Source organism: Babylonia areolata, chromosome 1 (assembly GCF_041734735.1).
Source record: "Babylonia areolata isolate BAREFJ2019XMU chromosome 1, ASM4173473v1, whole genome shotgun sequence".
NCBI lineage: Eukaryota > Metazoa > Mollusca > Gastropoda > Neogastropoda > Buccinidae > Babylonia > Babylonia areolata.
In genome coordinates, this window is record NC_134876.1 from 17,854,502 (window position 1) to 17,880,017 (window position 25,516).

The window sequence follows — 25,516 nt, forward strand, 5'->3', positions numbered from 1 at the left end:
ATGCACTAAGTGCATGCTGCACAGGGGGCCTTGGTTTGGTGTCTCATCTGAATGACTAGCACCCAGACCACCACTCAAGGTCTCGTGGAAGGGGGCGGCCAGGTGGTTAAAAGTTTCGTTCTGTATCTATGTGATTTGAACTCATGGGCACTTGCTTCTTAGCTGGGTACATTACCACTGGTCCTCTGCTCCTCCACTCGTACTGTGGTGTGGTTGGTGTGGGTGTTATTGGTTTTCATGTCCAAACAGCACAATATGACAATCCCATTTACAGCAAATAAGCTTGATTTGATGATTCCAGTTGAAAACAGCATTGTTATGATTCCACCAGAAAAGAGTACAGTATCATTATTTCAGTGCAAAACACTAGAAAACAGTAAAATATAACCATTTCAATGTAAAAACACTTCAGAACAGTACAATATAATCATTTCAATGAAAAACAGTAGAATAGAAAAGTAGAATTACTTTACCGTTTTTACTCTCAACTTGCAAAAGTTGATCAGGTAGAATTTTGCTTGTGATATCAATAGAACAACACAGTGTGTGTGTGTGTGTGTGTGTGCTGTGTGCAGCTGACCGATGTCCACTGTGGGAGTTACCTGTCCCTGCCCAGGGCAAAGGTCAGCGAACGTGCAGCTCCCATCTCCATGGGTCTGTGGGTTCCGGCGTGTCATGTCAGGTGGCCTGCCCCATGGGTCACAAGTTCGTCACCCCGCCCCCTCGCCAGTATATCTGTGTCAACGGTAGTGTGTGGCATCCTCACAATCGTGTTCCACATTGCGGGGGTGAGTGTGTGTGTGTGTGTGTGTGTGTGTGTGTGTGTGTGTGTGAGTGTGGTTGGAAGTGTGTGTGTGTGTGTGTGTGTGTGTGTGCGTGCGTGCGTGTGTGTGTGCGTGTGCGTGTGTGTGTATGCGTGTGTGTGTGCGTGTGCGTGTGTGTGTGTGTGTGTATGCGTGTGTGTGTGTGAGTGTGGTTGGAAGTGTGTGTGGGTGTGTGTGCGTGTGTGTGAGTGTGCATGTGTGTGAGTTTGCGTGTGTGTGTGTGAGTGTGTGTGTGTGTGTTTGTGAGTGTGTGTTTGTGTGTGTGAGTGTGTGTGTGAGTGTGAGTGTGGTTGGAAGCGTGTGTGTGTGCGTGCGTGCGTGTGTGTGTGTGAGTGTGTGTGTGTGTGTGTGAATAGAATAGAATAGATTTTATTGTCATGAAACCTTAAGGTTTATATGACACAAGTGCAATGGTAAATGAATGAATGCCGGAATGAAAGATACACAATTAATTAATCAGTTAATGCAATAAATTGCAACAGCATTCATAAACAAATTTTCCTAATCTTGTTTGTATATATTCATCATCTGTTTGCATCACCTGACTGGGAATATTTCCTGTGTTATTAGAATTTTGAATATCTTTTGAAAATTGTTCCCTTAAAGTTTTATATTTAATACAATGATCAAGGAGATGGGTTTTGTCTTTCAGTACGTTACACTTGCTGCACAATCTGTCTTCTTGTGGAATATTCAAATATCTACCCTTCTCAATCTTTAGGTCATGCGCGCTTATTCTGAGTTTTGTTAAAGCTTGTCTGTGTTTTGTATCTGATATATTTAAAAGATAGGTTTCAGTTTTGCACTCTGCTACAATCGTATTGTACAATTTTAGCCGTATTGTTTTTTCTCTTTTATCTTTCCAGTGTTGGATGTATTCATTTTCTGATTTTTGATATACCATGTATTTCAGTCTATGTACTCTGAATGTGAATTGTTTTTTCCAAATGTGATCAAGGCCTATAATTTCTAGTATCTTTCCAACAAATATCAACCATGGGGAAGTTGTATTTTCTTGTTGGTACATGGACTTATATAATTTGTTGATGAGGGAAGTTTCTGGTAATTGAATTATGTGAATCCAATCTGTAATGATTTGGCATATTATCTTTGAACTCAATGGGAATCTGACATTATCCTTTGTCCACTAATTTTTTCGTTCACAAACATATGTCAAGAAATGTTTGACATTATCCTCTCTCCACTAATTTTTTCCCCTGCTTTGACGTTCACAAACTAATGTGTCAAGTATTCTTTCACCTTATCATTATCTTTTTTTCCGACAATTTTTTTCCCCCAGCTTTGACATTCACGAACTACGACTTCAACATGACCTTGAACTTCACCTATGATGGAGTGAACAGCACCAATCATTGCCTGGAGTTGGTGAGTGGCAGCGTCCTGTCGCAGATTCAACCGTTCTTCATCAGCAAGTGTTCGCAGTCTGCACGCTTCATCGACTTCAAGGTGGAACACATGGGCTTCTTTGACCCGCAGGTAACGGGATGGAATGGTGCACTGATTTGTTCTTTTGCTTAATGTCTATCCACATTAAATTTTGTGATTTTAGATGAAAATCCATCATCTCCCCCACCCCACCCATGCCTTAAATCATCACTACTTTCCCTGTTCCTCTCTCCTCAATTAGCATTAAAAAAAAAAAAAAAAAAAAGAATAAGAATGTAAACGAGTAAACGAAATAAAATAAACTAACTAGTCAACATTTAGAATCACAACAAAGAGCCAGTTGGGCTCCAGATTAAACTCTGAACTATTTCAAATACATGTTGATTATCACATAAGACATTTCTAATGGAAGCAGATGGAACTGCAGATTTTGTAAAGGACGTAGGTAAATATAGTTCTAACCGTTCACATTTACAGATGATATGCACGTCATTGCTGTAAATGCAACTCACATTTGAAGTATATTTTGTTTTTAGGGCATCCAGTCATAGTCTGTATACCAGACTGGTGAGCCTTCTGCTACTGTGATGTCCTTTTGTTTTAAAAGAGAACATGTGATCATTTTTTCGCGAGCTGTTGTCAGTATTTTCTCTGTCAGGATCAGACTCCTGTTTTAGTTTATTGATATACCATATAACATATATATTTGTATATATATATATATATATATATAGAGAGAGAGAGAGAGAGAGAGAGAGAGATGATAAAAAAAAGAAAACAAAAAACAACAACACTGTCCGACAGCAAATATTCCGGCGCTTGCCTTCCTCAATGCTTGTGAATGATAAACATCTGTTTATTTACATCATTACTATCTTCTTTTTCCTGGGGGGTGGGTGGGAGGGTCCCTGATGATTGTGTTGGTTTTGTTTGAAGGCAAGGCATCTGCTAATTTTTTAATTTTATCGGGTTTTCTTTTTTTTTCTTTTTTTCTTTTTTTTTTTTTGCATTGATTTTTTCTCCTCATATCTCTTTTTATGTGGGAGTGTTATGACTGAACAGATTTTAATTGATCTTCTCCACAAGTGTGATGGATGTAGGTGGCTTGAGCAAAAAAAAAAAAAAAAAAAAGCAACATGTGACCCACGCTCAGCTGGCTGACATTCACAGACAGAATTATACGTGCGCACACACATGATCAGCTGAATATAGACACACATGCACACAAACGCATGCACACACGGACGCAAACACAGACAGACACATGCAGGCACTCACGCATGCACGCACTTGCGCACGCACACACATAGATACACAGACACACACAGATACACACACACACACACACACACACACACGAGCGAGCATGCACGCGCACACACACACACACATGCACACACACAGACACACACACCCAAAAAAAAAAAGAAAAAAGATGACATGACTATCTAGAGGTTTAAACAGATGGCTCACTTCCAGAAAATCACCAAACAAGACAAAACAACATCATCAACAACAACAACAACACCACCACACCACCACCACCACCACCACCACCACCAACAACAACAACAACAAAACCAGCAGCCACAGAACCCACTTTCCCCAACTGCGGGCGTCCCAAACGAAACCTCTTCTGGCGCCGTGTCCACACAGGGACGCCCATTCTTCGTGCTGAAGATGAAGGTGAGCATCACGCTGAAGGCAGGGGCGAGGAAGAGCTGGGCGACTCAGTGCGGCTCCCTGATCCTGACCACCATGGATACTCTCCCTTCCCGGGTCATCGTGTCGGGCTGTGGCAACGTCTCCTTCCTCCCGCCCAGCGACTCTCAGGGCCAGAGTTCGTGCCCTGCCGGTGCAGTCCTCGAGGAGGATTACTGCTGTGAGTTTTTTTGTGTTTTGTTTGCGGTGTTTTGTTGTTTTGTTTTGTGGTGTTTTGTTGTTTTGTTTGTAGTTTTGTTTGCGGTGTTTTGTTGTTTGGTGGTGTTTTGTTTTGTTTGTGGTGTTTTGTTGTTTTGTTTGCGGTGTTTTGTTGTTTTGTTTGTGGTGTTTTGTTGTTTTGTTGTTTTGTTTGTGGTGTTTTGTTGTTTTGTTTGTGGTGTTTTGTTGTTTTGTTTGCGGTGTTTTGTTGTTTTGTTTGTGGTTTTTTGTTGTTTTGTTGTTTTGTTGTGTTTTGTTGTTTTGTTTGTGGTGTTTTGTTGTTTTGTTGTTTTGTTTGCGGTGTTTTGTTGTTTTGTTTGTGGTGTTTTGTTGTTTTGTTTGGTGTTTTGTTGTTTTTGTTGTTTTGTTTGTTGTGTTTTGTTGCTTTGGTTGTTTTGTTTGTGGTGTTTTGTTGTTTTGTTTGTGGTGTTTTGTTGCTTTGGTTGTTTTGTTTGTTGTTTTTGTTGTTTTGTTTGTGGTGTTTTGTTGCTTTGGTTATTTTGTTTGTTGTTTTTGTTGTTTTGTTTGTGGTGTTTTGTTGCTTTGGTTGTTTTGTTTGGTGTTTTGTTGTTTTGTTTGTGGTGTTTTGTTGTTTTTGTTGGTGTTTTGTTGTTTTTGTTGTTTTGTTTGTGGCGTTTTGTTGTTTGTGGCAACGTCTCCTTCCTCCCACCCAGCAACTCACAGGGCCAGAGTTCGTGCCCCATGGGCGCCACCCTTGAGGATGATTACTGCTGTGCGTTTTTTTGTGGGTAGTTTGTTGTTTTGTTTTGTAGTGTATTGTTGTTCGTGATAGTGTGCTATTTGTGGTGGTGTGCTGTTTGTGGTGGTGTTTTTTGATTTGTGTTTGTATTTTGTTGTTTGTGACGTTTTGTTGTCTTTGTTAGCCTGTGTGTTGTATTTGTACTGTCTGTATTGTTTGTCTTGTCTTGTCTCTTTGTATTGGCTATTTTGTCTTTGCTAACTGACTGTGTTTAGTGTCTGTGTTGACTGTGTGTTGTCCGTCTGTGTGTTGTCTGTCTGTGTTGTCCATCTGTGTTGTCCGTCTGTGTTGTCTGTGTGTTGTCTATCTGTGTGTTGTCTGTGTTGTCTGTCTGTGTTGTCTGTCTGTGTTGTCCATCTGTGTGTTTATCTGTGTGTTGTCTGTCTGTATTGTCCGTCTGTGTGTTGTCTATCTGTGTGTTGTCTGTCTGTGTTGTCTGTGTTGTCCGTCTTTATTGTCCATCTGTGTGTTGTCTATCTGTGTGTTGTCTGTGTTGTCCGTCTTTGTGGTCCATCTTTGTTGTCCATCTGTGTGTTGTCTGTCTGTGTTGTCCGTCTGTTTTTTTTGTATTTTTTTGTATGTTTTTGTTTTGTTTCTGTTGTCTGTTTTTGTTATTTGTGTTGACTGTGTGTTGTATGTGTCGTGTGTTGTATGTGTCGTGTGTTGTATGTGTTGTGTGTTGTATGTGTCGTGTGTTGTGTGTGTTGTGTGTTGAGTGTGTCCTGTCTGTCTGAACTGTCTGCATTGACAGTTCATAATGATGACGCCAAATCATGAATACGATGGCACCATTTCAGTGGAGTGTCCAGCCGGCACCTACCACAACAGAAACACCAAGAACTGTGAGCCCTGCCCCCAGGGTCACTACCAGAATGACACCGGTCAGCTGACCTGTGACCTTTGCCCTGACGGAACCAGCACCACTGGCACAGGGGCTTCAACTTTGTCTGATTGTTTAGGTAAAGAGTGAGAGTTGCCTCCTCTGGTTTTTCTTTGCGGCCTCTACCTTGCACTCTCTCTCTCTCTCTTTTTTGGTGTGTATGTGCCTTTCTTTTTGTGTATTTGTTTTATGTTTTGTCCTCTTGAATTACAGGAAATTGTGTGGGGATGTTTCAGTTTCAGTTTCTCAAGGAGGTGTCACTGTGTTCAGACAAATCCATGTACGCTACACCGCATCTGCATCTGCATCTGCTAGGCAGATGCCTGACCACAGCATTACTGAACGCGCTAGACAGGCCTTGAGTGCATGCATATATATATATATATATATATATATATATATATATATATATATATATATATGTGTGGAGTGATGGCCTAGAGGTAACGCGTCCGCCTAGGAAGCGAGAGAATCACGGCACAGCCCCCGAAATTTTCTCCCCCTCCACTAGACCTTAAGTGGTGGTCTGGACGCTAGTCATTCGGATGAGACGATAAACCGAGGTCCCGTGTGCAGCATGCACTTAGCGCACGTAAAAGTACCCACGGCAACAAAAGGGTTGTTCCTGGCAAAATTCTGTAGAAAAATCCACTTCGATAGGAAAAGCAAATAAAACTGCACACAGGAAAAAATACAAAAAAAATGGGTGGCGCTGTAGTATGGCGACGTGCTCTCCCTGGGGAGAGCAACCCGAATTTCACACAGAGAAATCTGTTGTGATAAAAAGAAATACAAATACATACATACATATATATATATATATATATATATATATATATATATATATATATATATATTTATATATAGTGGCATGCATTCCAATACATTTGTAGTAAAAAATAAAAAAATAATAATAGGTTGAAATCACATTCAAAGCTCATAAGATATTCAATTTGAAACACATGCATGCCCCCTCATGACATACACATGCTCAAGCACACAAGTGTGTGTGTGTATGAGTGTGAGTGCTTGTGTGTGTGATGAACAAGAAAGATGTAATATTTATGTGTGTGTGTGTGTCTGTGTGTGTGTGTGTGTCTGTTTGTGCAATGAACAAGAAAGACATGACAGTTATTACAGTGTGCTTGTCCATGTGCAAGTGTCTGTGTACGTACTTACATACATACATGAATACATGCACGTGAGGAACAAGAAAGGTACAATTGTTATCACACACACAAATATTGCCTTTTACCAGATAAAAAGTCAATGTTCTTAGAAACTGAAAAAAAAGAAAAAAAAAGAAAGAAGCCTTTTCCCAACCTTGTCAGCTATCCCACCAAGTCACCGCCTCCACCCTCCAGCCCCCCACCCCACCCACTCCCCCACCCACCTGCCACCCTGTACACCCCCCCCACACACGCCATCCTTTTTTTACTCACTTGTGTAAACAAAGTGAGTCTATGTTTTAACCCGGTGTTCGGTTGTCTGTGTGTGTGTGTGTGTGTGTGTGTCTGTGTGTGTATGTCCGTGTGTCTGTGTGTCTGTGCGTCTGTGGTAAACTTTAACATCTCAGCAAATACTTTGTTAGTTGACACCAAATTTGGCATAAAAATAGGAAAAATTCAGTTCTTTCCAGTCATCTTGTTTAAAACAATATTGCACCTCTGGGATGGGCACAAAAAAATTAAAAAAAAGAAGCCTAATTATATGCAAACTGCATTTACTGTTATATTTATATTTTTTGTATTATCTAAACTTGGCGCTTTGACCTCTTATTCTGACACAACAACAAGAGGAGTCATTATATTCATTTTTTGTTCAAAGAGGAACTTCTTTTGCTAAGCATGGAATTTTTATTTATTTTGCAAATGTTTTGGTGCAGATAGTAAAAAAGGGAAATTACTCTGTAGTTTCAGTTTCAGTTTCAGTAGCTCAAGGAGGCGTCACTGCGCTTGGACAAAACCATATACGCTACACTACATCTGCCAAGCAGATGCCTGACCAGCAGCGTAACCCAACGCGCTTAGTCAGGCCTTGAGAAAAAAAAAAGAAAAAAAAGGGGGGAATAAATAATAGATAAGCTTACATAAATAAATAAATAATAATTATAATATAGAAAAAGGTAGTAGTAGTAGTAGTAATAATAATAATAATAATAATAATAATAATAAAATATTTTTAAAAAAATAAAAAAAATAAATAAATAAGACAACAATGATGATAAATAAGCAAATAAATGTAAAACATGAAGACACACATTCACACATACACCCACACATAACAGATATGCACCAAACATGCAATAATTACTCTGTAATTAATGCTAGGGGACTTAATTTATCACAAGTGAGTCTTGAAGGCCTTGCCTCTCTTGTTTTTTTGTTGTTGCAGAGGTGTGTCCAGCAGGTTCCTACTCTGTGACGGGACTAAGCCCCTGCCAGCTGTGTGAGAGGGGGCGGTACCAGACGGAGAGAGGCCGGACATCCTGCCTGCCGTGCTCTGAAGGACACAGCACGCCTTCTGTGGGTGCCGCCAGTGCCAGGGACTGCAAAGGTAAGGGCACTGGTTGTGGACTGGGATCTTCCCCATCGTCTTGACAGCAACAAGCATAGGAATGTTGTTGTTGCTGTTATTATCAGTAGATATATTTTTTTTAATATATATCATTATTGTTTGTTGTTGTTGTTATCATTATTGTTATCATCAGTCATTATTATTGTTGTTGTTGTTGTTGCAGTTGTTGCTGTTGTTGTTGTTGTTAGTAGTAGTAGTAGTAGTAGCACTGCTGAACAGGATGTGGTGTGTGTGTTTCAGAGCACTGCTGAACAGGATGTGGTGTGTGTGTTTCAGAGCACTGCTGAACAGGATGTGGTATGTGTGTTTCAGAGCACTGCTTAACAGGATGTGGTGTGTGTGTTTCAGAGCACTGCTGAACAGGATGTGGTGTGTGTGTTTCAGAGCACTGCTGAACAGGATGTGGTGTGTGTTTCAGAGCACTGCTGAACAGGATGTGGTGTGTGTGTGTTTCAGAGCACTGCTGAACAGGATGTGGTGTGTGTGTTTCAGAGCACTGCTGAACAGGGTGTGTGGTGTGTGTGTTTCAGAGCACTGCTGAACAGGATGTGTGGTGTGTGTGTTTCAGAGCACTGCTGGCAGGATGTGTGGTGTGTGTTTCAGAGCACTGCTGAACAGGATGTGGTGTGTGTTTCAGAGCACTGCTGGCAGGATGTGGTGTGTGTGTTTCAGAGCACTGCTGGCAGGATGTGGTGTGTGTTTCAGAGCACTGCTTAACAGGATGTGTGGTGTGTGTTTCAGAGCACTGCTGAACAGGATGTGTGGTGTGTGTGTTTTAGAGCACTGCTTAACTCTCTCCATACGAAAGAGACGATGTTAAAAGCGTTTCATCCCAATTACCATCATCAGAATATTGCAAGCGGAACGCTCTTATACTGAAGAGGTGAATGTTGACAAAGACTACCACAGTTCTGACGACGGAAGCTAAAAGGTTGGGTCATTCAGACACCCACTGGACATCCGAGGGGTCTGTATAGAGGAGAAGAGAGGACTGGCCATACTGAGTGAGTTAACAGGATGTGTGGTGTGTGTTTCAGAGCACTGCTGGCAGGGCCTGTACAGCCCCACGGGCCTGGAGCCCTGCACCCCCTGTCCCCTGCACTACTACAGCAGTGAGAGAGGGGCCACCGCCTGCACCGAGTGCCCCCCCAACAAGGTCACCCCCGCCACAGGCAGCACCTCCAACAGTGACTGCACAGGTGTGCATGACTGAATGAACAAATAAACGAACGAACAAACAGGTAGTGGCCTGGAGGTAACGCGTCGCGCTTAGGAAGCGAGAGAATCTGAGCGCACTGGTTCGAATCACACACTGCCCGGTATTTTGTCACCCTCCACTAGACCTTGAGTGGGTTGTCTGGATGCTAGTCATTTGGATGACATGATAGACAGGTGCAATAGCCGAGTGGTTAAAGTGTTGGACTGTCAATCTGAGGGTCCAGGGTTCGAATCATGGTGACGGCGCCTGGTGGGTGAAGGGTGGAGATTTTTCCAATCTCCCAGGTCAGCATGTGCAGACCTGCTATTGCCTGAACCCCCTTCGTGTGTATATGCAAGCAGAAGATCAAATACGCACGTTAAAGATCCTGTAATCCATGTCAGCGTTCGGTGGGTTATGGAAACAAGAACATACCCAGCATGCACACCCCTGAAAACGGAGTATGGCTGCCTACATGGTGGGGTAAAAACGGTCATACACGTAAAAGCCCACTCGTGTGCATACGAGTGAACGTGGGAGTTGCAGCCCACGAATGCAGAAGAAGAAGAAGAAGAAGGATGACATGATGATGACGATGATGATGATGAAGAGATCTACATTATCATTTGCATGGTGGTGATAGTGTTGTGACTGATGATGAGGAGGATGAGGATGAAGATGACATCTACACTGTTATCACTGTGCATGGTGGTGACAGTGAGACTGATTATGATGATGATGATGGTGATGATTATGACATCTACATTGTTATCATTGTGCATGGTGGTGATAGTGTTGTGATTGATGATGATATAGATGACATCTGCGCTGTTATCACTGTGCATGTTGGTAACAGTGGTGTGACTGATGATGATGATGATGATGATGAATGGATAATGATGATCATATGGTGATATAATGATTATGATGAAGACATCTACATTATTATCATTGTGCATGGTGGTGATAGTAAGACTGATGATGATGATGGTGATGATGATGATGATGATATGGTGATATGATGATGATGAAGAAGACATCCACATTGTTATCAGTGTGCATGGTGGTGATAGTGAGACTGATGATGATGATGATGATGATGATATGGTGATATGATGATGATGAAGAAGACATCCACATTGTTATCAGTGTGTATGGTGGTGATAGTGTTGTGACTGATGATGATGATGTTGATGATGATGATATGATGATGATGTTGATGATGATGATATGATGATGATGAAGAAGACATCTACATTGTTATCAGTGCGCATGGTGGTGATAGTGTTGTGACTGATGATGATGATGTTGATGATATGATGATGATGATGATGTTGATGATGATGATATGATGATGATGATGAAGACATCTCCACTGTTATCACCGTGTATGGTGGTGATAGTGTTGTCACTGATGATGATGATGTTGATGATGATGATATGATGATGGTGATGATGATGATATGGTGATATGATGATGATGAAGAAGACATCCACATTGTTATCAGTGTGCATGGTGTTGATAGTGTTGTCACTGATGATGATGATGATGATGATATGATGATGGTGATGATGTTGATGATGATGATGATATGATGATGATGATGAAGACATCTACATTGTTATCAGTGTGCATGGTGTTGATAGTGTTGTCACTGATGATGATGTTGATGATGATGATATGATGATGGTGATGATGTTGATGATGATGATATGATGATGATGAAGAAGACATCCACATTGTTATCAGTGTGTATGGTGGTGATAGTGTTGTGACTGATGATGATGATGTTGGTGGTGATGATGATGATGATGATGGTGATGATGATGATATGGTGATATGATGATGATGAAGAAGACATCTACATTGTTATCAGTGTGCATGGTGGTGATAGTGTTGTCACTGATGATGATGATGATGATGATATGATGATGGTGATGATGTTGATGATGATGATATGGTGATGATGTTGATGATGATGATATGATGATGATGATGAAGACATCTCCACTGTTATCACCATGCATGGTGGTGATAGTGTTGTCACTGATGACGATGATGGTGATGATGTTGATGATGATGATGGTCATGATGTTGATGATGATGATATGATGATGGTGATGATGTTGATGATGATGATATGATGATGATGATGAAGACATCTCCACTGTTATCACCGTGCATGGTGGCGATCAGCGGTGGACTGATTGTGCTTTTGTGCTGCTGTTGCTGATGATATGATGATGATATGACGATGATATGACAATGATGATGATGATATGACAGATGATGATGATGATGATGATGATGATGAAGATGACATCAACACTGTGCATGGTGGTGGTCAGCGGTGGACTGGTGCCAGCAGGACAGGTGCGCTGCAGGCTCTACCTGTGTGAACCGGCGCCGCTTCGCTCAGTGCCTGTGCGCCCCGGGCTTCACAGGTGAGGAACAGTGATCCCTGCACCCGTGAAAGTTCACCTGTGTCATGTGACCCAGCTCCATTGTCTGAGACCCATATATCTTTTGAAGACCAATAACATGTCATGACAGTTTGTGTCGGTGGTGCCTGTCACATGATAATTTGTGTCAGTGATGTCTATCACATGATAGTTTGTGTCAGTGATGTCTGTCACATGCCATGATAGTTTGTGTCAGTGATGTCTATCACATGTCATGATAGTTTGTGTCAGTGATGTCTATCACATGTCATGATAGTTTGTGTAGGTGACGTCTATCACATGTCATGATAGTTTGTGTCAGTGATGTCTGTCACATGTCATGATAGTTTGTGTCAGTGATGTCTATCATGTCATGATAGTTTGTGTCAGTGATGTCTGTCACATGTCATGATAGTTTGTGTCAGTGATGTCTATCACATGTCATGATAGTTTGTGTCAGTGATGTCAATCACATGTCATGATAGTTTGTGTCAGTGATGTCTGTCACATGTCATGATAGTTTGTGTAGGTGACATCTATCACATGTCATGATATGTTGTGTCAGTGATGTCTATTACATGTCATGATATGCTGTGTCAGTGATGTCTATCACATGTCATGATATGCTGTGACAGTGATGTCTATCACATGTCATGATATGCTGTGACAGTGATGTCTATCACATGTCATGATATGTTGTGTCAGTGACATCTATCACATGTCATGATAGTTTGTATCAGTGATGTCTGTCACATATATTGATAGTTTGTGTCAGCAATGTCTATCACATGTCATGGTATGTTGTGTCAGTGACGTCTATCACGTCATGATACATTGTGTCATGACACCCTATCACACATCATGATACGTTGTGTCAGTGTATCCAGTGGATGTGTGTGTCAGTGCGTATACTAGATGTGTGGAGTGATGGCCTAGAGGTAACGTGCCCGCCTAGGAAGTGAGAGAATCTGGGCACACTGGTTCAAATCCCGGCACAGTCACCAGTATTTTCTCCCCCTCCACTAGACCTTGAGTGGTGGCCTTTGTGGGCTGCAGCTCCTATGTTCACTCATATGTACACGAGCGGGCTTTTACGTTTTGAATCCGCCATGTAGGCAGCCATACTCTGTTTTCGGGGATGTGCATACTGGGTGTGTTCTTTGTTTCCATAACCCACCGAACACTGACATGGATTACAGGATTTTTAACTTGCATGTTTGATCTGCTGCTTGCGTATACACACGAAGGGGGTTCAGGCACTAGCAGGTCTGCACATATTATGATGACCTGGGAGATCGGAATCACTCATCAGGCACCGTTACCGAGATTCGAACCCGGGACACTCAGATTGAAAGTCCAGCGCTTTAATCACTCGGCTGTTGCGCTGGTCACAAAATAATACGATACTGTGTGTTTGTCACTGTGTCCAGGTGAGTTGTGCGACGTGAACATTGACGAGTGTGCCAGTGACCCCTGTGTCCATGGTGCTACCTGTGAGGATGGAGTCAACTCCTTCACCTGTCACTGCCCACCAGGTAACTGAGTACACAGGACAGGTGATGGTGATGATGGGGATTTTTTTTTTTTTTTTTTTTTGCTGGTTGTGATTGTTGTGATAGTGATGATGATGATGGTTGTTATGCTGGTACTGATTGTTGTGATGGTGATAATGATAATGATGATGATGATTGTTATGATTGTTATGCTGGCAATGATTGTTGTGATGGTAACGTTTATTGTGATGGTGATAGTGATGATGATGACATTTCTTTTGAATTGTGAGGTGTTGACGGATAAGTGATGATGATCATGATTCTGATATCAGTTATAGTGATGATCAAAATGATGATGATGAAGATAATGATGAAAGGCTATGAAGGCACCAGCTGTGAACTAGAGATGGACAAGTGATGATGATGATGATGGTGATGATGATGACAACGATGATGATGACAGTGATGACGATGATGTTGACAATGACAACAATGATGATGACAATGTTGTTAATGATGATGATTTTATTAATGATGGTAATGATTGTATGATGATGATGTTGATGTTGACAATAATGACGATAATGACAATAATGATGACGATGATGATGAGGATGATAATAATGACGGTGACAGGCTATGAAAGCAGTAGCTTTGAGTGGGAGACAAACGAGTGGTGATGTTGACGATGACAATAATTACGATAATTATGACAATGACGACGATGATAATTATGATGATGGCAGTCTATGAAGGCAGCAGCTTTGAGTGGGAGACGGATGAGTGATGATGATGTCAATGATGATAAGGATGACGAGGGTGACGATGATGATAACGATGATGATGACAGGCTATGAAGGCAGCAGCTGTGAGTGGGAAACGGACGAGTGCAGTGCTGACCCCTGTGAACACGGCCAGTGTGTGGACGCCCACCTATCTCACACCTGTCACTGCCATCACGGCTACACAGGATCTAGGTGTGTGTGGGTGTGTGGGTATGGGTGTCTGTGTGGGTGTGTGGGTGTCTGTGTGGGTGTGTGGGTGTCTGTGTGGGTGTGTGGGTATGGGTGTCTGTGTGGGTGTCTGTGTGGGTGTGTGGGTATGGGTGTCTGTGTGGGTGTCTGTGTGGGTGTCTGTGTGGGTGTGGGTGTGGTTGGGTATGTAGGTGTGGGTGTCTGTGTGGGTGTGGGTGTCTGTGTGGGTGTGGGTGTGGTTGGGTATGTAGGTGTGGGTGTCTGTGTGGGTGTGGGTGTCTGTGTGGGTGTCTGTGTCTGTGTGGATGTCTGTGTGGGTGTGGGTGTCTGTGTGGGTGTCTGTGTGGATGTCTGTGTGGGTGTGAGAGTCTGTGTGGGTGTGTGGGTGTCTGTGTGGGTGTCTGTGCGGGTTGGTGTGTGGATGTCTGTGTGGGTGTCTGTGTTTGTGTGGGAGTCTGTGTGGGTGTCTGTGTGGGTGTGGGTGTGGGTGTCTGTGTGTGTGGGTGTCTGTGTGTGTGTGGGTGTCTGTGTGGATACCTGTGTGGGTGTCTGTGTGGGTGTGGGTGTGGGAGTCTGTGTGGGTGTGTGTGTGTGGGTGTCTGTGTGGGTGTGGGTGTCTGTGTGGATACCTGTGTGGGTGTCTGTGTGGGTGTGGGTGTGGGAGTCTGTGTGGGTGTGGGTGTCTGTGTGGGTGTGGGTGTCTGTGTGGGTGTCTGTGTGGGTGTGGGTGTCTGTGTGGGTGTGGGAGTCTGTGTGTGGGTATGGGTGTGGGTGTGTGGGTGTGGGTGTCTGTGTGGGTGTTGGTGTGGGAGTCTGTGTGGGTGTGGGTGTCTGTGTGGGTGTTGGTATCTCTGTGTGTGTGGGTGTGTGGATGTCTGTGTGGGTGTGTGTGGGTGTCTGTATGGGTGTGTGGATGTCTGTGTGGGTGTGGGTGTCTGTGTGGGTGTGTGGGTGTCTGTGTGGGTGTGTGGGTGTCTGTGTGGATGTGTGCATGTGGGTGAGAAAGTAAGTGGCTGAGCGCAAAAGTGTGTCTGAGTGCAAGCATGTGTATCTTTTTGTGAAGAGAATGAATGTGTGTATATGTGTGACGTATGTATAATGTGTGTGTGTGTGTATGTGTTTGTGTACACAGGATCCAGGTGTGTATGTGTGTGGGTGTCTGTGTGGGTGTGCATGAATGCATGCATGTGTGTGAGAAGGTGAGTGGCTGAGCACAAAGGCGTGTTTATGAGTGCAAGTATGTGTATTTTTTGTGTGTGAAGAGAATGAATGTGTGTGTATATATGTGTGACGTGTGTTTGTTTGTGTGTGTGGTGTACATGTGGATGTGCCCGCATTGTGTTATGCAATACGTTTGGCAATGGATTACTTTTGTTTACGTTCTTGACGTGTTGGTGACGTGTTGTTGACATGCTGATGTGGTGTTGGTGTGTTGTTGACATGCTGTTGATGTGCTGTCGTGTTAGGTAGATCTGGTTGTTGCTGTGCTATGTTTGGTGTAGTTGTTATTTACTTTATTTATTCATTTACTTACTTATTTTTTATCTATTTATTTATTCATTTATTCATTCATTTGTTTATTTTATTCATTTATTTATCTATCTATTATCATTATTTGTTTATCTTATTTTATTCTATTTTATTGTATTTCCCCTCAAGGCCTGACTAAGTGCATTAGGTAATTCAGCTGGTCACACATCTGCTTGGTAGATGTGGAGTAGCATATATATAGTAAGCGCGTTGGGTTACGCTGCTGGTCAGGCATCTGCTTGACAGATGTGGTGTAGCGTATATGGACTTGACCGAAAGCAGTGACGCCTCCTTGAGCTACTGATACTGATACTGATATATATAGTTTGGTGTCATATACCGTACCATGTCAAACTGATGCAAACCAGGCCTAGGAGCAAACCGAAAGGCCTAGTTTGCATCAGTTTGACATGGTAAGTATATGTATCACCAAACATGGAGTAAAATACAAACTCCTCCTTTTGGTGTCATATACTGTACCATGCCAAACTGATGTGAACTAGGCCTATCGGTTTGCTCCTATGCCTGGTTTGCATCAGTTTGACATATTTGTATTTGTCTTTTTATCACAACTGATTTCTCTGTGTGAAATTCGGGCTGCTCTCCCCACGGAGAGCGCGCCCCTACACTACATCGCCACCCTTTTTTTTTTTTTTTCCTGCGTGCAGTTTTACTTTGTTTTTCCTATCGAAGTGGATTTTTCTACAGAATTTTGCCAGGAACAACCCTTTTGTTGCCTTGCGTTCTTTTACGTCTCATCATCTCATCGTTTATCATCTCATCTGAATGACTAGCGTCCAGACCACCACTTAAGGTTTAGTGGAGGGGGAGAAAATATCGGCGGCTGAGCCGTGATTCGAACCAGCGCGCACAGATTCTCTCACTTCCTAGGCGGACGCATAGTAAGTATATTTAACCAAACTGGGAGTATAATACGAACTCACCATATTCATCTGAACGCAGTGACGCCTCCTTGAGTAACTGAATGAACTGAACTGAACTAAACTGAATGAACTGAACTGTTGACAGATGTGAGACCAACGTCAATGACTGTGACGAATCAGCGTGTCAGAATGGAGGACGGTGCATTGACCTGGTCGGTGGATTTCTCTGCGACTGCTCTGTGAGTTTTCTCCCTTTCATTTTAGTTAGTTAGTCAGTTACTTAGTTAGTTTTGATACTCTGTGTACATAGTTTTATTTCTCAAGTATAGGATCTATACCTTGTGTTTGACTAGTTTTGTTTTTTGTTTTGATTGTCTGTTCATTGTCTTTGAAATTTTGTTTCAGATTGTATGTTGGTGTTGTGTGTGTTTGTGTGTGTTTGTTAGTGTGTGTGTTAGTGTGTGTGTTTGTTTGTTAGTGTGTGTGTATGTGTGTGTGTTTGTGTGTGTGTGTGTTCTTTCGGTTATGGTTTCATTGCTTTTTGATTATCTACATTATTCATTATCTATAAAATTTTCATTTGGTGTGATTGTGTGTGTGTGTGTGTTTGCACATATGTGTGCACGAGTGCATATGAATGTATTTATGTGGGCATTACAGTAAGCCATTGATCGTGTGTAGTCATTGTGTGTTTGGAAATAGTACCGTTAAGTTCGGTCTATTTAGTGCATTGGTATATAAGCCGTACCCACTAAATTAAAAAAAAAATTGAACTTCATACACACATAAGCTGCACTGGCTTATAAACTGCACCTATTACCAGTACTGGAACACATACCAAGCGAAAATACTTTGAACTTCATACACATACCGATACTACGGAAAAGCTATAAATACTGTAGGTTATGAATTAATAAACACAAGCGGAAACAAACACACCGGTACATATTTGCAGTGGTTGTGGTAAAGCAGTCAGCTGTTGGGGCAGTTGTCATTGGATTTATGTGCTATAGACCCCGATGATTAGTTCAGTGTTCCAGTTTGTTGTGATATGATAGCAGATGCTGCAGTTTGACACGCACTGTTGTTGGTGAGGTTACTTTTGTGATGATGTTGTTGTTATGTCTTATGTTGACATGGCTGTTGTTGTGTTCTGTTAGATGTGGTTTTTTGTTGTGTAATGTTGATGTGGTTGTCATTGTGCTATATGAATGTGGTTGTTTTATGTTGATGTTGTTGTTGTATTGTGTTGGTGTGATTGTTGATGTGTTATGTTCATGTGGGTGTTGATGTGTTATGTTGGTGTGTGTGTTGATGTGTTATGTTGGTGTGGTTGTAGATGTGTTATGTTGGTGTGGTTGTTGATGTGTTATGTTGGTGTGGTTGTTGATGTGTTATGTTGATGTGTTATGTTGATGTGGGTGTTGTGTTAAATTGATGTTGTTGTTGATGTGTTATGTTAATGTGGTTGTTGTGTTATGTGGATGTGGTTGTTGATGTGTTATGTTGATGTGGTTGTTGTGTTATGTTGATGTGGTTGTTGATGTGTTTTGGTGTGGTTTTTGATGTGTTATGTTGATGTGGTTGTTGATGTGTTATGTTGATGTGGTTGTTGATGTGTTTTGGTGTGGTTGTTGATGTGTTATGTTGATGTGTTATGTTGGTGTGGGTGTTGTTGTGTTAAGTTGATGTTGTTGTTGTTAATGTGTTATGTTGATCTGGTTGTTGTGTTATGTTGATGTGGTTGTTGATGTGTTATGTTGATGTGGTTGTTGATGTGTTATGTTGATGTGGTTGTTGATGTGGTTGTTGATGTTGTTGTGTTAAGTTGATGTGGTTGTTGTTGCTGTGTTATGTTGGTGTGGTTGTTGTGATAAGTTGACGCAATTGTTGTGTTCTGTCAACGTGGCTGTTGTTGTTGCAGGGCACTGGTTACGAGGGTGAAAACTGCGAACACAACATTGATGACTGCAGTAATTCCTCATGTTTGAACAACGGTGTCTGTCAAGACCATGTCAGCGGGTTCGACTGTGCCTGCTTACCAGGTGAATCTGCTCACTCTGGTTTATCTTTTGAATACAGTTTGAAACTGTGTTTATTCTGAATACCTTAGTCAAATAGATACCAAAGACATATTTTGAGACTGTTCATTCTGAATACCTTAGTCAAATAGATACCAAAGACATATTTTGAGACTGTGTTTATTCTGAATACCTTAGTCAAACAGATACCAAAGACATATTTTGAGACTGTTCATTCTGAATACCTTAGTCAAATAGATACCAAAGACATATTTTGAGACTGTGTTTATTCTGAATACCTTGGTCAAATAGATACCAAAGACATATTTTGAGACTGTTCATTCTGAATACCTGAGTCAAATAGATACCAAAGACATATTTTGAGACTGTGTTCATTCTGAATACTTTAGTCAAATAGATACCAAAGACATATTTTGAGACTGTGTTTATTCTGAATACCTTAGTCAAATAGATACCAAAGACATATTTTGAGACTGTTCATTCTGAATACCTTAGTCAAATAGATACCAAAGACATATTTTGAGACTGTGTTTATTCTGAATACTTTAGTCAAATAGATACCAAAGACATATTTTCACTTATGATTTCATTACTAGTGAACTTGCTTGTATTATTTTGTTTGGATATCGTGTCTTTTGTCGAGAAGGGCTCATTTTTCAGTCCACACCGTAGATATAGATACCAAAGACATATTTTCACTTATGATTTTGTTTGGGTGAACATGCTTCCATTATTTCATTTGGATATTGTGTCTTTTGTGGAGAAAGGTTCATTTCTGTTGTGGAGAAAGGTTCATTTTTTCAGTCCACACCATAGATGTGTATGTTGTGTCATGCTTGTACCCAGAGAACAGAGTAGGTTCACACTTTAATAAATTAGGCTGATTGACCAGGAGTATAGTCATAGACAGCTATGACACGCTGTGTTGAACTGTGTGTGTTGACAGGTCTTGCATAAGCGAAGTGTGAAACTGACAAAGATGATATGACATGCTGTGTTGAACTGTGTGTGTTGACAGGTTTTACAGGAGTGATGTGTGAAACTGACATAGACGAGTGTCACAGTTATCCATGTGCCAACAGCGCTCTGTGCATTGATGGTGTCAACTATTTCACCTGCATTTGCCAGGTGAGGTGTTTTACCTGTATCTGTAAGGCTCATGTGTGTGGTTTTACCTGTTTTTTTGTGAGGCTCTTACCTGCGGTTTTACCTGTATCAGTGAGTCTCATGTGTGTGGTTTTACTTGTTTTAGTGAGGCTCTTACCTGCGGTTTTACCTGTATCAGTGAGTCTCATGTGTGTGGTTTTACCTGTTTTGGCAAGGGTATCACCTGAGGTTTTACCTGTATCTGTAAGGCTAACATGTGTGGTTTTACCTGTTTCTGGAAGGCTCATGTGTGTAGTTTTGGCTGTTTCTGGAAGACTCATGTGTGTGGCTTTACCTGTTTCAGGAAAACTCATGTGTGTGGCTTTACCTGTTTTTTTGGAGATTCATACCTGTGGTTTTACTATTTTTTAATTAGGTTCATACCTGTGGTTTTACCTGTTTCTGGAAGGCTAACATGTGTGGTTTTACCTGTTTCTGGAAGGCTCATGTGTGTAATTTTGGCTGTTTCTGGAAGACTCATGTGTGTGGCTTTACCTGTTTTGGGGAGATTCATACCTGTGGTTTTACTATTTTTAATAAGGTTCATACCTGTGGTTTTACCTGTTTCTGGAAGGTTCATACCTGTGGATTTACCAGTTTCTGGGAGGTTCATACCTGTGGTTTTACTATTTTTAATAAGGTTCATACCTGTGGTTTTACCAGTTTCTGGGAGGTTCATACCTGTGGTTTTACTATTTTTAATAAGGTTCATACCTGTGGTTTTACCAGTTTCTGGGAGGTTCATACCTGTGGTTTTACTATTTTTAATAAGGTTCATACCTGTGGTTTTCCTGTTTCTGGAAGGTTCATACCTGTGGTTTTACCTGTTTCTGGAAGGTTCATACCTGTGGTTTTCCTGTTTCTGGAAGGTTCATACCTGTGGTTTTACCTGTTTCTGGAAGGTTCATACCTGTGGTTTTACCTGTTTCTGGAAGGTTCATACCTGTGGTTTTCCTGTTTCTGGAAGGTTCATACCTGTGGTTTTACCTGTTTCTGGAAGGTTCATACCTGTGGTTTTACCTGTTTCTGGGAGGTTCATACCTGTGGTTTTACTATTTTTAATAAGGCTCATACATGTGGCTTCTTCTTCTTCTTCATCTCCTTATCATTAACTTTTCTTTCTATTAGTGCAAGGAACAGCATTGTGCAGGGTGTTGTGAGAACCTGATGTACGACAGCAAAGTTTTCCTTGCTGTTTTCCATGTGACTGACTGACTGACTGTGTGTGTGTGTGTGTGTGTGTGTGTGTGTGTGTGTCTGTGTGTGTGTGTGCTCCCAGCCTGGCTACACGGGACCTCAGTGTCAGTCAGACATCAACGAGTGTGCCTCGTCCCCCTGCCTCAACGGAGGTACCTGCACAGACCTCGTCAGTGACTACCTGTGCACCTGTCAGGCAGGTGAGTCACCCCACCAGATTAATGCTGAGCTGAGCTCTGCTGCACAGCCGCTGGGACAGCTCGGATCAAATCGTAACGCTTTTACGTCGTTTCCTGCTGTTTGAATTAGTCTGGTGATCTGTCTGCTGTCTGTTGTCTGTTCTTGTTTTTTGTTTTTTTGGTTTTTTTTCTCAAGGCCTGACTAAGCGCGTTGGGTTACGCTGCTGGTCAGGCATCTGCTTGGCAGATGTGGTGTAGCGTATATGGATTTGTCCGAACACAGTGACGCCTCCTTGAGCTACTGAAACTGAAACTGTTTTTTTTTCTTGTGTGTGCATTGAATGAACACTTTTCTTTCTGCAGTATTTATCTGTCTATCTGTCTGTCTGTCTGTCTGTCTGTATGTATGTCTGTATGTCTGTCTGAGGGCCAGTGTGTCAAATCCTTTAACTCCTGGTGCAGGTAGATATATTTAGTGAGAGGGCAGCGATAACTGATTTGGCAGTCTGCAGTATATCTTTTTGCCACAAGTTGGCAAAGGTGTGGGGTTGATGTTTTGTTTGTTTCTTCATTGTTGGATTGAATTTGTGTGACAATGACAATGACAATTTTTTTTTTATGGGCAAATAGCGTTTTACAGCTCTAGTGCCAAGGGGGATTATTCAGCTTATTTTAGCAAGCGATGAAAAGTAAAAGCAAAATGAAAAATATGGCAAATTACAAGCAAATAAGTACATATTCAGAATCGCATTAAAGACATATTCCATATTACTCATGCATAATACTAGGTAATTCGAACATGTGACCATCCAGTTTTGCAGCCGAGCCTCTTTGGTTATTTATGAATCTAAATTGAGTTATGGACCTTATATTTTATTCTACATTATGTTTCTATCATGTTAAAACTGTCTTTCAGTTAATCTTTTCCTTCTAATGTTATATGCCTCTATAATATATTTGGCGAGTGAAAATAGAATGTCTTCATTCTTTGATGAAAGGATAGCTACTAGATCATGTCTTAATGCAAACGGATGTGTAAAGAATGTATATTCCATACGTCATTTTCTAAATCCTGATAACACAACAGTTATACACTGTCACTCTCACTGTTCTGAATATACCATGCTCTATTTGTATTTAGCCCTAAGGTCCTGGATTGAAATCTGGCAAGGAGACACCGTTGCCATTTATTTGTAATAACAGAAATGTATTTTTCAGACTGGAAAATATTTTTGAACGAAAAATACCAATTATATCGTGCATATTCTTCCATGTCTGAATGCCAGTTTTGTTTGTATATGTTGATAAGACGATCCTTAAATTCCGAAATAAATGCGACATCACTCCCTACTCCTTGGCTAATCCATACAATTCTAAACCCATTTTTGACTAGAACATTTTTTACAATGTCTGTCCAGTTTTTCTTTCCTTCTTCATGCTGTTGTAGTAACATTTCATAAGCCTGCTTACACAGTCTTGTCCATACTGTGTTCAGACTTAACTTGGTTGTGAAAATCAATCCTAGATATTTGTAGGTATTAGTCACTTTAACTTTGTATCTCCATATCACCATTTTTCATGAACCAAAAGATGTCCACCTTTTCGAAATACAATTATATTTATTTTGTCCAAATTAACAGTTAGACACAACCTGTCTGCTTTTTTGTTTTAGAATGTTTAACTGATTTTGCAGTCCCACAACTGTATCAGATGGAAGTGTGACATCATCAGCAAAAAGCAATAAAAAAAATAATTCAAAACCTCCTGAAATCATTTGTACTCCATGCTTTCCTTTTCTGGACAATTCAACAGCTAATTCATTAATAAAGAATGAGAATAATTGTGGGCTAAGCAGACAGCCCTGTTTAACACCTCTTGGACAAGTGAAAAAATCAGTATATAGTATAGAAATTTTTATGTGTGTGTGTGTGTTTGTGTGTGTGTGTGTGTGTATGTGTGTGTGTGTGTGTGTGTGTGTGTGTGTGTGTGCAGGGTATGAGGGGAAGAACTGTGAGCAGGACGTGAAGGAGTGTGCGTCCAGCCCCTGTCATGTTGCCGGCATGGAGAGGTGTGAGGACGGCATCAACACCTTCACCTGCCACTGCCTGCCCCTCTGGCACGGTGAGATGGGGACAGGGGAGGAGGAGGGGTGGTGGGGGCACACATGTGTGCACATAGGCACACACACACACACACACACACACACACACACACACATCATTGCATGCACATACATGTACGCGGACACACACACACACACACATACACACACACACACACACACACACACAAACACATACACACACACACACACAAACACATACACACACACACACACACATCATTGCATGCACATACATGTGCGCACATGCACACACACACATACAAACACATTCACACACACACGCACACGCACACACACACACAAACACATACACACACACACACACACAAACACATACACACACACACACACACACACACACACACACACACACACACACACACATCATTGCATGCACATACATGTGCGCGCATGCACACACACACACACACACACACACACACACATAACTGATCGCAGAACCTTTTGAAGCACAGATGTTCTTTAACCGTGGCACCATGTGTTGTCGAGGTTTGATAGCTGTATTCTGTTCTCTTGCTCTGTGTATCACTGTTCTGATTGTGTCCCCTTCATTGTCCTGGTTATGTCCCTTCACAGATGGCTGAAAGACAGCCCTGTTGTTTACTGATGACTGTACCGTGTTCTTTTGTTTTTCTGTGTGCCACTGTTCAGAATTTATTATTTTATTTTATTTTATTATTATTATTTTTTTTTTTTATTATTTTTTTTAATTTTTTTTTTTTTTTATTCAATTTTTTAAAATTTTATTTTATTTTATTTATTTATTTATTTAAAAAAATTTTTTTCTCAAGGCCTGACTAAGCGCGTTGGGTTACGCTGCTGGTCAGGCATCTGCTTGGCAGATGTGGTGTAGCGTATATGGATTTGACTGATGCAGTGACGCCTCCTTGAGCTACTGATACTGATACTGATAATTGTGTCTCTTCACTGATGCGTGGTGGATGTGCCTGTGTTCAGGTGAGCTGTGTGACGTACAGTCAGACCCCTGTGAGAGTTCCCCCTGTGCAGAGGGAGCCACCTGCTCCGTGGTGGGCGACATCTTCCTCTGTGTCTGCCCTCCGGACTTCACCGGAACTCTGTGTGACGTGAGTTACCTCCACATGGAACGAGCGCCCTGTTTCATTTCGTCAGTTCCCTGCTCTAAGTCTTTTTCAAGTCTGACCTTGAAACCTACCTCTTTCCAATCCACTTGCTTTGACACCTTGAAACTGAAGCTGGAACTGGAGTTTAATGTTTTATACATGTATACCTACAGTAGGCTCTCAGGGTGTGACCAGAATGTTGGGTCTATGCATACGTCAGGCATTTACTTCTTTCTTCTTCTTCCTTTCTTCCTTTTTTTTTTTTTAAGCAGATGTGGTGTAGTGTTTTGGATCAGTCTGCAGGCTTTGACGCCTTGTTTAAACTGAAACTGGAGTTCAATGCTTTATACATACATAAGGCAGGCTCTCAAGGTGATACTATAGCTTGTTGGTCCTGTGCATAGGTCAGGCATCTACTTAAATTTTGTTTTTTTTAATGGATATCTGCACACACAAAATCATACTAGAACAACCACAATATAAAAAAAACTGAAAAAGAAATAGATGCATTGTGACTTCTGCAAGTGATAATATGGATGTGAGGCCACGCCCCCTCAGTCTCCACACCCCCCCCCCCCCCACCTCCTCTTCACCCCTCTCACACCGTCACTTCATCAGACCGCGTTGGCTGAGTGCCAAGAAAATAGCTCATACGGTGCCCTGCTAAAAATTCGTCTGCTAGAGTTGAACAGCCTGCATCACTCACTGATAGTTGTATCTTGGCCACTCTCTTGATTGCTCCCTTTATTTTCTATCAAATCGTCCTATAAATGTTCACCACTGTCTTCTCCTTCGAATTTATGCTCCAATTCTTTCTGAGCATTAGCTAAAGAAA

General features: G+C 41.6%; 1 protein-coding gene across 2 annotated transcripts in view; it reads left to right on the forward strand.

Moving 5' to 3' along the window:
* LOC143280238 (uncharacterized) overlaps positions 1-25,516 on the forward strand; it is a 188,346-nt gene that overhangs the window by 120,532 nt on the left and 42,298 nt on the right. For both annotated transcript variants that reach the window (XM_076584874.1, XM_076584881.1), the window contains 15 exons: positions 576-788; positions 2,125-2,321; positions 3,888-4,113; positions 5,709-5,870; positions 8,186-8,347; positions 9,406-9,567; positions 11,916-12,011; positions 13,439-13,543; positions 14,352-14,478; positions 17,035-17,128; positions 18,814-18,934; positions 19,950-20,059; positions 21,357-21,474; positions 23,446-23,574; positions 24,557-24,684. In XM_076584874.1, coding sequence (XP_076440989.1) covers positions 576-788; positions 2,125-2,321; positions 3,888-4,113; positions 5,709-5,870; positions 8,186-8,347; positions 9,406-9,567; positions 11,916-12,011; positions 13,439-13,543; positions 14,352-14,478; positions 17,035-17,128; positions 18,814-18,934; positions 19,950-20,059; positions 21,357-21,474; positions 23,446-23,574; positions 24,557-24,684 — 2,150 coding nt within the window. The remainder of the gene's footprint in view (positions 1-575; positions 789-2,124; positions 2,322-3,887; positions 4,114-5,708; positions 5,871-8,185; positions 8,348-9,405; positions 9,568-11,915; positions 12,012-13,438; positions 13,544-14,351; positions 14,479-17,034; positions 17,129-18,813; positions 18,935-19,949; positions 20,060-21,356; positions 21,475-23,445; positions 23,575-24,556; positions 24,685-25,516) is intronic.